Source organism: Neophocaena asiaeorientalis, unplaced genomic scaffold (assembly GCF_003031525.2).
Source record: "Neophocaena asiaeorientalis asiaeorientalis breed wild unplaced genomic scaffold, Neophocaena_asiaeorientalis_V1.1 scaffold49, whole genome shotgun sequence".
Lineage (NCBI taxonomy): Eukaryota > Metazoa > Chordata > Mammalia > Artiodactyla > Phocoenidae > Neophocaena > Neophocaena asiaeorientalis.
The window spans coordinates 4,695,595-4,707,956 of record NW_020172456.1 but is presented as its reverse complement, the minus strand read 5'-3'; the positions used below and the strand labels follow the sequence as shown (position 1 = coordinate 4,707,956).

Sequence of the window (12,362 nt, the reverse complement as noted above, 5' to 3'; positions counted from 1 at the left end):
CAGAGAAAACATTTACTATGAGTTCCAACCAATCTAATACCACTTTTATTGTGGCTTTCTAGGCTTTACTGATGAATTAATGAACTCACCTCTAAAATACTTCTTAAAGAGATGACTGAGCAGTACTTAGCTACTGAGGAGATTCTTCCTAGATCACAGTTTAACTTTAGGAAGTGAAGATAACGCCCCTCATTACTCACTGTTTCCTTCCTAAATTATATCAACGGAAAAGCCTTGACTGCTTAATCAAGAAAATAATAGTGCTGATGGGAGGTACCCAAGGTGAGGGTTGGACTGGTGGAAAGGAATACATCCCACATTCTTTCACTCATTACCTATGAAGGATTCCAGCTTTATGGATACAGCTCACTGCTGAAACAATCTGAAATAGGTACCATACCACCATCTGCAGAGAAAAAATAAATTATACTTGGACTGGAAACAAACCAAAAAAACCATATAAATAAACACACACACTCGAACACACAAAACAAAGGAAGCTGCAACCAGAGGTTATGATTCAACATGACTTGACATTTCTTGCTTGTAGGTTGAGTAGGCAAAGAAAAGTGGTAGGGGTTTAAAAAAAAAAAAAAAAGCAGATCATTATAAAATAGTTCCAATATTGTTATATAGTATGATGAAGCAGACTTGTGGAAAGAAATCCAGGAAGAATGCAAAGGTATAGAAAACTGGGCATACCAGTATGCAGTAACAGAACCAGGAAAGAAAGCTCATAGAGAATCATGATGTGGAGGTAAACCATTTAGGAAGCAGCTATAGTCAGCTTCCTTGTTAGAGGTTTCCTTTCTCATGAATATCAATCAGAGCCTGGAGGGAGTCTGAATAAAAGGAAAAAAACACTCTTCATTGTTGTAAGAGTAAATACAGAACTAGAATGCAAGAAACACAACATTACAATTCTAGCTTCCTTCCACAGAAATATGAATTACCTCTTCCTCAAACAACTTGTCCTTCTGACGAAGGATTTTGTCATACAGGTTCCCTCCTGCAATAAAACAAGAAACAGGTTTGAATTGCTTAATAGAGATCAACGCTCCTAGGGTTTTAACAGGTGCCACAGTAAGTGAAGGATTCTGCTTCCTCTTAAAAGATACCCCTTCTTCCTTCTCAGCTCTTGGGTACATGGGTACAAAACTCTTCCCATCTGTCAAGGACTATATCTGAAATATTCTTCAGAGATTCCCCTCCCTAATAGAAGAGACTCAATATGAAAACGGGAAGTACAGCATTTTTAGAAAAGATGAGAGTAAAGACACTTTCTATAGTGCCCTAATTTATAAAATTACTTTGAAAGTCTTCAAAATCAGATGATTTTCTTTTCCAAAACTCCTTTTAAAGGAATCTGCAATATTTTGGTAACAACTCTCTCAGTGTGACTATTAGAACATTTGGGTTACAGCTGTGATGTGATGTTTTGTATATACAGGTGTATATCATCAACTTCTTTTTCTTTCCACTTCACACTGAAAAAGTTTCCCAAAATTTAGGGTAGACTCTAGACTGTTTCCAATCATTACTCCCTTTACTAACTCCTTCCTGCAGAGTAAGTCTGAATTTGCTTCTCCCTTTCATTACCAAGTAATACAGACTGCAAATGATGATGGTTCATTTTATTTCCTACCTGCAGCTGTAACTTACACTGTAGTCCTGGTTAAGTTTCACAACTTTTTTCCCCTTGCAATTTAGTAACTCAGAGTTTCAATAAATACACCATTCATTCTAGTTCCTCCTAACCACAAAGGAAGTTAGCTAATTGAGGCTTCTGCTACTTCAAAAATTTCTAATATAATCTCATACATTTAGGGTTGAACACAGGAACAATCATGGTACACAAGAATCTAGTAAGAAAGTTAGAAGTCTAGGAGCTTTCTCTTAAGAGATTTAAGTGAAGAATATGCTGGGACCTCTTTAGCATGCAGCTCAAGAAAGGGCTTTGGGGGTTCTCTTATGTAATAAGGATAATAGCTTGTACAGTATTTATCAAAAATTTGCTACATATCAAGTACTATGCTAGGAGCTTTACATATTCATTTCATACAACAACCCTAGGAGGTAACTATTGCTTATCATCAAGTTCACTTAAGATAAGGAGGCTGAGGCACAGAGAGGTTAAGTTGCTAATGCAAGATACACAGCTAAAAAGTAGTGAAGCTTAGGATATGGGTTCAGGGTCTATTTTCTTAACAAACAGGCTATACTGCTATTTTACAAGCAAAAGTGTTCAAAGAAATCATTTTCATTTTCAGTCAGCTATGATGTTTGGACCACTTTTCAATAGGATGGCTTTAGCTGAAGTCAATATAAATAAATATTACCTATAAGATTTCATTATATATCAAGCCATTTCATTATATATTATATCAAGTGTCAAACCATGCTATGTCTCTAATGCCTGACTAATGTCATTTCATAAGGAAAAAACCTTGAAAAATGAATGTAAAATTCAACTGAACAAGTAATTTGAAGATGGAATTATCATCACAAAGGAGAATCTGAGTATGCAGGGGAAAAATCCCTCCCCTCATTTTGTAGATCATTTCAAAACTCTCCAGGGCCTGAACTATTTCTCTTAAACTCTAGAAATCCATTTAAAGTTCTTATTCTTTGTATGTGCATCTTCTTTTTCTCTCCCCCTTAAGGTAAGTATAAGCACAGGAATGTCTCACTGGAGGAAGTCCCACTGAATTCTACCGTACCATTACAATATTCCAGCTCAATCAGCAGGGTGGTGTTGTCCATGAAGTGATTGTAGTAGGCAATGATGTTGTCATGCTGCAGCAGCGCCAGAATAACAATCTCATTCAAGGCATCACGACGTTCCTTCTCAGACAGTCGGGTCAAATCAACTTCCTTCCACACGACCAATGAGTCATCCTGTAACACAGTAATAGAGCTATCATGCTTTCCTCGCGCCTGGCAGAGAATGAATCCACACCCGGATCTGTAAGCCTAGAAAGAAAACTTCCTAGACTGACTCCTTTTTTTCCTTTAAACATGAACAGACTTTAAAGGTTCTGCATACAACCAAGCATCATAATTTACTGCAGGCCTGGGAAAGCATTAAGATGCTGTTACAGGGCTTCCCTGGTGGCGCAGTGGTTGAGAATCCGCCTGCCGATGCAGGGGACATGGGTTTGTGCCCCGGTCTGGGAAGATCCCACATGCTGCGGAGCGGCTGTGCCTGTGGGCCATGGCCGCCGAGCCTGTGCGTCCAGAGCCTGTGCTCCGCAGCAGGAGAGGCCACAACAGTGAGGGGCCCGCGTACGCGTACCGCAAAAAAAAAAAAGATGCTGTTACATCGTTTCTACACTTAATTTACATGATGTCAATTCCAGGTAAAAAATATGGTATGGAGGTAGGTCTCAAAGATTCTATTGAGGGACATTATGAAAGACTGCTAGTCATGATGAGGACTGTATTGGAGAGATAGAGAACTGGAAAATGGTTACCTATGGCTGACCACAGTTTCTTGTAAAATAGAAATGTTAAAATTGCCTCTAATTTTAAAAATTTAGATTTCTCTAGTGATTTTCATTTATCCTTTCTGGATAAGAATAAGCCAGGTCTAAGGGCTCTGAGTTCACTTTCCTGACCCTGTCCCATTCTGCAGCTCTGTTTCTACTGTCACTTTTATGTTATCATGTTTTCCTCTATTCCTGAAGACTTACCTGTGGCTCCCAATATTCACTCCGTTTTATAACAGCTCTAATTCCTTACAGATACTGCTCCCCAGCCCAGGAGCATCCCCACCTAAATAACCCTCCCTATCCTTTAGAATGGCTTCGTTAGGCCTTTGAAACTTCGGGGGAAGATCAATGAACCTTCCACTGTGCATTTCCTTAACTTTCAGAGCTCATACGCTAAAATATTTGTCCATTCTTTTCCCCCTTATATACACATACAACTTAAACGCTATTTGTTACTAACAAGACTAACATGTCTTCCCAATGAAATATACGCTTCTTGAGGGAAAGGGCTGCTTCTAATTAAAACCTTGTAAATTCACAGATGTAATAAACATTTGGTGTTACCGATAACACTGTGCAATTTTAGGGAAAGTGCAATCAAACTTAAAACAACCTTGGTAACCAAGTTCAACATGATAATAATGGAAAGGCATGGACAGAGAGATGTGAAACTCCATTCTAGCCCAGGATTTGCTTCTAATTTAAGTGGGCAAGTCCTTAAACATACTATCTTAGTTTCTTTAACTATAAAATAGGAATGCCAAAGCTCATCTCCTGATTCTCATATTTTGAGTACCAATAAGAAAACAGAATACCAACAGTAACTCTAACCTTATACATTAATCTTGCAACCACCTCTCTCCTCCTCCATCTTTTAGCCTTAAAAGTACCTTGGAACACACACCAGAACTGCAGACAGATAGATCACTGATAGATCAATCGCCTTCAGCAACCCCAGCAAGTTCTCATGGATACTTACCTATTCTAAAACTAGAGTCTTAAGACTTCAGTGATCAAACCCTGTTCATGGTTAGTTTTTGGAAGTAGACTCCTCAGTATAGGGTTTTAATCAGTATACATTCTGAACTTGAGGGTCAGTAATCCACAAATCTCTTCAAAGGATTTGTATGTGTGCAGTAGTGGACTGGGGGGAGGGTATGTTTACATTAGATTCTCAAAGGAGTCCTGTCCCTCCCAAGGTTAAGAACTAATGGCTTAGAATATACCAAAAATAAAAAAGTATTTCCCACGCATAAACGCTGCTGGATAATCACTGAAGAAACTAACACGCTACAATCTTCCCCATGATCTTCAAGAAAAATCTCCAACTGCGTGTTCATATCTGAACATAAAGATATGGCAAAGGCAGAGGACCTGCCACGGATGTGGGAATTTTGAAGCTATCCCCTCCTCTCCACCTCGACCTTGGAGAGCTGTACAGCACAATAGGAAGGAAGTTTTGACAATACCTCACATTCATAAACTACTTTAATTTACAGTTTGCAAAGTACCTTTGTTCGATTCACAAAATAACCTTAAAAAGTAAATATTACGTTTAAGGTACGTAGCTATCACTAACTCCAATTTACAGATGGGGAAACTAAGGCTCAGAGAAGGTTCAATGACTTGTTCAGTTGCCTGATTTAAACAAAAACGACCAGTCAGTAAAACCAGTGCTCTAACGAACTCCTAGTGCAGGAGAGTTGAACGAGTGATGAAGACCCCGAGACAGATACCCTTCGGGGCCCTAACACTAAGCGAGGACGACGAGCAGAGAGAGCAGGGCCGCGCAGGCGGGGCGGGGGCGGCCGGAGCCGGGGGCCGCTACCTCGGTGCGGCGGTACAGCGTGGCCTCCCCGAAGGCGCCGCGGCCCAGGATGCGGATGGGGATGTAGTGCAGCTCCTCCTGCTCCGCCGCGCCGCCGCCGGCTCGGGGCCCCGGACCAGCGCTGGGCTCCGGGCCCGAGTCCCCGCCACCCCCGGACTCGCTCCCAAAGTCCGAGTTGAGGGAATCGCAGTGTCGCTCGTATTCGCCCAGCACCGACATGGCGGCGGCCGCGGGACCCGCCTGCGTGTCCCGGGCGGCGCTGCGCTTCTCCCGCTTCAGACGCCAGCCCGCGGCCCCGTCAGCCCAGCCACCCCGCCACCCAGCGAGACTCCATGGTGGGTCCTTCCCCCTTGACCCGGAAGCAGTTCTGGGTGCTTCCGGCCCGGCGGGGGTTCCTCCGCTTTCGCTGGTCGCTAGTTTTGCCTAGCGGCGAGGCTGCTTTTCCTCCGGGCGGTCTGGGAAGTCGAGGCCTCGGGCGGTGGTGGCGGCGCCTGGTGGAGACCGCGTGGAGTCCAGTGGCTCTGGCGGGGGCAAGTGCGTCATCGACGGGTCTGCAGACCCCTCCCCTGATTGCTGGCCAGGGCCCCAGACAGTTTTTTTTTTTTAAATAGATCTTTATTGGAGTGTAAGTGCTTCACAATACTGCGCTAGCCTCTGTCGCACAACAAAGTGAATCAGCCACATGCACACATACATCCCCATGTCCCCTCCCTCTTGATCCTCCCTCCCACCCTCTCTATCCCACCCCTCTAGATCGTCGCAAAGCACCCAGCTGATCTCCCTGTGCTATGCAGCTGCTTCCCACTAGCTATCTATTTTACATTTGGTTGCGTATATATGTCCATGCTACTTACCCTCCTCCTACGTCCTCAAGTCCATTCTCTATGTCTACATCTTTATTCCTGCCCTGCCACTAGTTTCATCAGTACCATTTTTTTTTTTTTTTAGATTCCATATATATGCATTAGCATACGGTATTTGTTTTTCTCTTTCTGACTTCACTCTGTATGACAGACTCTAGGCTCAGACAGTTTCGACGTCCAGAGGTCATCCAGTCTCATATGGGCGCCAGGCCTATCTCAAGGGCAGTGACTGGGGATACAGTCCCTTCCAACATCGCACAGCGCTCTTTGCTTAGTAAGCAATTTATACCTTTTCCCCTCAATTTATACCTTTTCCCCCCCCCAGCGGAAATACTTGCCTCCTGTCATCTCAGTCAGTGGGCCCAGTTGTTTCTTCCAGACCTGCCCAGGACTACGCTGGGTCCCTCCATCTTCCACATAACGTCAAGAATATTTTAAGTCAACTCTCCGGACACTCTCTTTCCAGATTTCACATTCTCCTTCTACGTGTCTTTCCAAATCTTTGACCAACTGACCTCGTGCAACATTCTTTGCACACTGCCAGATACTGTATCTGGAGGTGGGGGATCTGCAAAGGGTGCTCCCCCGCCCTAAAGTCACTAAAAAAATTGCAATACAGTGGAAAAACATGTTCCATCAGTTATGTGACCTTGGGCAACTTTACATCTCCAAGGTTCCCTTTTTTTTTTTACGGGACGCGGGCCTCTCACTGTCGTGGCCTCTCCGGAAACGCAGGCTCAGCGGCCATGGCCCACGCGCCCAGCTGCTCTGCGGCATGTGGGATCCTCCCGGACCGGGGCACGAACCCGTGTCCCCTGCCTCGGCAGGCAGACTCTCAACCACTGCGCCACCAGGGAAGCCCAAGGTTACTTTTTAATCGTAAAATTGTGGGAATATGTCCTACAGAGATAACAACCAACATTTATTGTTGTGTTCCTGGCACTATGCTAAAGGTTTTCTTGGGACTTCCCTGGTGGTCCAGTGGGTAAGACACCCCACTCACAATGCAGGGGGCTTGGGTTCAACCCCTGGTGGGGGAACTAGATGACACATGCAGGCTGCAACTGAGAAGCCCACGTGCTGCCACTAAAAAAGATCCGGCATGCCACAACTAAAACACGCTGCAGCAAAGATCCCACATGCTGCAACTAAGACCCGGACCCAGCCTAAATAAATAAATATTTTTAAAAAATTAAAGGTTTTCTTTCTATGTATAATCCCGTTTAATCCTCATAGTATTCCCATTCTACAAAAGGAACTGAGAGAGAAGGGTTAAGTAACCTGCTCTGTGTTACATAGGTAGTGAGGGGAGCTGGGAGTCAAAGCCAGCAACATGGCTCCAGATGTCTTTCAGAGAACAGGATGTTTGAGGGCTAAGAGAAGGCAATGTGGCTGGAGGCCATGGCATATGTGGGGTAGAAGCAGAAGACAAGGCCTCAAATGTTTATTTAGAGAATTTGGCTTTTCCTGTGGGCAATGGAAAATATTGGAGATTTTTAAGCAGGGGAGTATATGATTTGTGTGACTATATGTCCTGATTTGCTGGGGGATGTGATGTCCCAGTTTATACCTCCACCCCTCGCATAATTAGTAAGTTTTCTTTTGCTCATGTGCCCAGCACAGACAAAAACCAACATGATCACCTTACATAGACCAAAGCTATACTTTACAAAGAACTCTGATGACAATATGGAAGACAAAGACTGGAGGCTGGGAGACAAGCACTGAGGTACTATCACTGTGAGTGGAAAAGGGACCCAGATTTAAGAAATCCATCTGAGGAACATTTAGAACTTTGTGCTCAGTTAGGATATGGTTGGTGAGGCAAATCTGAGTCCAGGAGACTCACATCTAGGTTTGTTTTTAGGTAGATAGTGACAGCAAATACAGGAGGAAGAGAATTGGTAGAATGGGGTGAAGGGTATGAGAGCTAACGAGCTCACATTCCTCTGACCTTTCTAGAGTTCATCAATGTTCCTTTTTTTTTTTGCGGTACGCGGGCCTCTCACTGTTGTGGCCTCTCCTGTTGCGGAGCACGGGCTCCGGACGCGCAGGCTCAGCGGCCATGGCTCACAGGCCCAGCCACTCCGCGGCATGTGGGATCTTCCCGGACCAGGGCACGAACCCGTGTCCCCTGCATCTGCAGGTGGACTCTCAACCACTGCGCCACCAGGGAAGCCCCATCAATATTCCTTTTAAAGTATGATATGCTACACTCTGCATAACCTTCCACATTGGGTCTGAATAGGAGGGTACAAGGGACTTCTGTCTTCCTTGATCTGGATCCATTTTTTCTATTATTGTACCAGACTTCATGATGATCTACTTACGCTGTGCTTGTATTTAACCAAACCTCTCTTTTTCACAGCCAATCTGATGCAAAGTAACACAGCTCTCCCACCAGATCACATCACCCCTTATTTTCTTCACAATGTTTATCTGTAAAATTGATGTCTTGCTTGTTTACTTTATTGATTATCACCATTCATTGGAATATAAGCTCCATGAGAGCCTGGATTTTGCCCTCTTTTTCACAACTATGTATCATCAGTGCCTAGAAAAGTGCTTGATATTACAGGCCTAAAAATTATTTGTTGAAAGAATATCAGGTCGTTATTACTTCATACATATGTAACAGTTTTTAAACCAAAATGCAAGACTGACTGACTGATAACCCCTGTTAAATTTTTTGTTGGTTTCATTCCGGGGTTCTTAGATTGTACAGATAGTTTTCAACTTTCAATTCATTCATCCAACAAACACTGAGCACCAACTTGTGTCAGGTGCTGGGTTACAAGAGAACAAAATAAACATGGTTCCTACTCTCCTGGAGCTTACAATCCATATAACAGACAAATAAACAGGCAATTACAACCGTATATAAGTGCTATTAAAAGGAAAGTACAATCTTCTAGAAAGGTATTTAGGAGGGGCACCCTTCCAAGCCAAACTAGCTGGGTTAGTGAAGACTTCCTGGAGGAATATGCAAAATGTTAAGTCAGTGGTGGCTAAAGAAAGTACGGAGATCATGCTGGAGAGAGGACATTCCATCTACCTCCTCCTATTAATTAGAAGGCACTTTGAGTGAGGATAGGTATTGCTTCTTATTTATCTGGGTCTACTCTGGAGTTTAGTTCAGCACATTAAATAGAATAGATGATCAATAAGTGATTTTTGAGTTGAATGGAAAAAACAATTACTTATAGCTAGAAGCGCTGACTTTCATTCAGAGGAGCTGAGTAGGTTTCAGCCAAAGCTAAAAAATTCACTTTTCTGGCACCTTTGCAATATGGAACTAGACAGTTAGCCTGATATTATGTTCTAGTTATAATGCATAGATAAAAAGCTTAACAAATATCCTGTTCCATCTTACAGAATACAAAACAGAAACTCAAGTTCAGCACTTCATTGTACTAGATAAAAATGAAACTAAATATCTGACTTTGGAATATTCTTAAGTCCAGAAATACACACCATTTTAAAGGTATAACTGATTTCAAAGTGCTTCTGGTAAAAAACAGTATTTCCATTTTATATTTTAACAAGTGAATAGTTAGGATGCTATATAGCAGAAGTTCTCTATCATCTCTTGTGAATGGATGATTCCCAGGGGCCATAGATTTACTGGTAATATTAAAGAAACTACCCAAGTACTTAGCAAAGTCTATAGTTTCACTGTCCAATGTAGTAACCACTAGCTACACGAAACTACTGAGCACTTGAATTGTGGCTAGTCTGAAGTAAGATGTGTTGTAGCCGTAAAATGCACACCAAAGACTTTATATGGAACAAAGAATGTTAGATATCTCAGTCATTTTTACATTTTTATATTGAATTTTATGTTGACATCCTATTTTGGATATATTAGACTTAATGTATTATTAAAATTAATTTTACAATAACCAGGACATGGAAGCAACCTAAATGTCCATTAACAGATGAATGGATGAAGATGTGGTACATATATACAATGGAATATTACTCAGCCATCAAAAAGAACGAAATAATGCCATTTGCAGTGACATGGATGGACCTAGAGATTGTCGTACTTTAAAAAAATATTTATTTATTTATGCATGCATGCCGTGCCAGGTCTTAGTTGCGGCATGCAGGCTTCTTAGTTGCGGCATGTGGACTCTTAGTTGCAGCATGCATGTGGGATCTAGTTCCCTGACCAGGGATCGAACCTGGGCCCCCTGCATTGGGAGCACAGAGTCTTACCCACTGGACCACCAGGGAAGTCCTGAGATTGTCATACTGAGTGAAGTAAGTCAGACAGAGAAAGATAAATATTGTATGATATTGCTTATATGTGGAATCTAAAAAAAAAAAAAACTGGTACAAATGAACTTATTTACAAAACGGAAATAGAGTCACAGAATGTAGAAAACAAACTTATGGTTACCAAGGGGGAAAGGGATAAATTGGGAGATTGGGATTGACATGCACACACTACTATATATAAAATATCAATATATAACTAATGAGAACCTACTGTGTAGCACAGGGAACTCTACTCAATACTCTGTAATGACCTATATGGGAATAGAAGCTAAAAAAGAATGGATATACGTATGGGTATAACTGATTCACTTTGTTGTACAGCAGAAAAACACAACATTGTAAATCAACTATACTCCAATAAAAATTATGTTAAAAATAAAAGAAAATAAATTTCAACTGTTTCTTTTACTTTTTAAATGTGGTACTAGAAAAATTCATATTATTCATGGGGCTCAGGCTATATGAGATATCATTGTAGCAGACTGAATAGCTAATTGTAGAACACGTACAACTATTTAACATATATACCGTTGAGACAATTAAATTTAAATTCACTTACACATTTTGCTGAATTCATTCATTATTTATGTTCTATAAAATATCAGTAAGAAATAAGACATTTTTGATGTTAAAGTATTTACACTTAAATGTTGGGAACCACTACTTTATAAACTACAGATTCACTGACATAATTTATTAACTGTTTTTTGGGGGAATGGAGGTAGAGGGTAAAAAAGAGGCCAGCTAGTCAATGTGTAAAGCACTTCAGGTTGACTCTTAAAAAGAATCTTTATGGGGCTTCCCTGGTGGCGCAGTCGTTAAGAACCTGCCTGCCAATGCAGGGCACACGGGTTCGAGCCCTGGTCCGGGAAGATCCCACATGCCACGGAACAACTAAGCCCGTGTGCCACAACTACTGAGCCTGCGCTCTAGAGCCCGCAAGCCACAACTACTGAGCCTGTGTGCCACAACTACTGAAGCCCGTGTGCCTAGAGCCTGTGCTCTGCAACAAGAGAAGCCACCACGATGAGACGCCCACGCACCGCGACCAAGAGTAGCCCCCTCTCGCCACAACTAGAGAAAGCCCACGCGCAGCAACGAAGACCCAACGCAGCCAAAAATAAAAATTAAATTAAAAAAAGGGGCTTCCCTGGTGGCGCAGTCGTTAAGAACCTGCCTGCCAATGCAGGGCACACGGGTTCGAGCCCTGGTCCGGGAAGATCCCACATGCCACGGAGCGGCTGGGCCCGTGAGCCATGGCCGCTGAGCCTGCGCGTCCGGAGCCTGTGCTCCGCAACGGGAGAGGCCACAACAGTGACAGGCCCACGTATCGCAAAAAAGACAAAAAAACAAAAACATAAACAAAAAACCCAAAACAACAACAACAAAAACAATTTAAAAGAAAAAAGAAGCTTTGTGGAAAAGATTCAACTGCAAGTAAAAGGAACGGAGAAAATGGCCTTTACCTGCTGGAGTGGGGTTTTGCATAGATGTGATGGGTCAAAAAAGCAAGTCCTGGGGGGGTTCTAAATTGGGAGGGGTATTCTAAGAATGGAGGGAAAGGGAGAAGACCCTCTGTAGGAATAATTCCAGTAGCAGTTTCTAAAACAGAGAAGCTACAGAGAATTCCTGGCTTACAGAACCCTATTTGGTCTTTCTGAACATGTATAATTATTATTACTTTAATATACATATTATATAGTTTATACATTTATATATAAAGTATAACAAACTTTTACTAGCTCACATAAACTTTATCCATCTGGAGTAAATTACAAACATTTTTTCTCTAATTCGTCACATATAATTTGCCATACTTTAATACTGAGGAATATGGAGGAATTATTGCCAATCCAGACAAAGAGATACTCGAGTAACAGAAAAATACACCTAAAA

General features: G+C 42.2%; 1 protein-coding gene across 3 annotated transcripts in view; it reads right to left on the bottom strand.

Annotated features, from left to right (window-relative positions):
- The window catches only part of NEK9 (NIMA related kinase 9), a 39,691-nt gene extending 34,030 nt beyond the window's left edge, over nucleotides 1-5,661 (bottom strand). For all 3 annotated transcript variants that reach the window (XR_003002245.1, XM_024737825.1, XM_024737826.1), the window contains exons 1-4: nucleotides 5,320-5,661; nucleotides 2,721-2,898; nucleotides 954-1,009; nucleotides 336-406 (exon numbers count right to left, since the gene is read on the bottom strand). Coding sequence is in view for 2 of the 3 variants with exons in the window: in XM_024737825.1 (XP_024593593.1) it covers nucleotides 336-406; nucleotides 954-1,009; nucleotides 2,721-2,898; nucleotides 5,320-5,538 (524 nt within the window). In the remaining variant the exon portion in view is untranslated. The remainder of the gene's footprint in view (nucleotides 1-335; nucleotides 407-953; nucleotides 1,010-2,720; nucleotides 2,899-5,319) is intronic.
- Nucleotides 5,662-12,362: the final 6,701 nt, after the last annotated feature.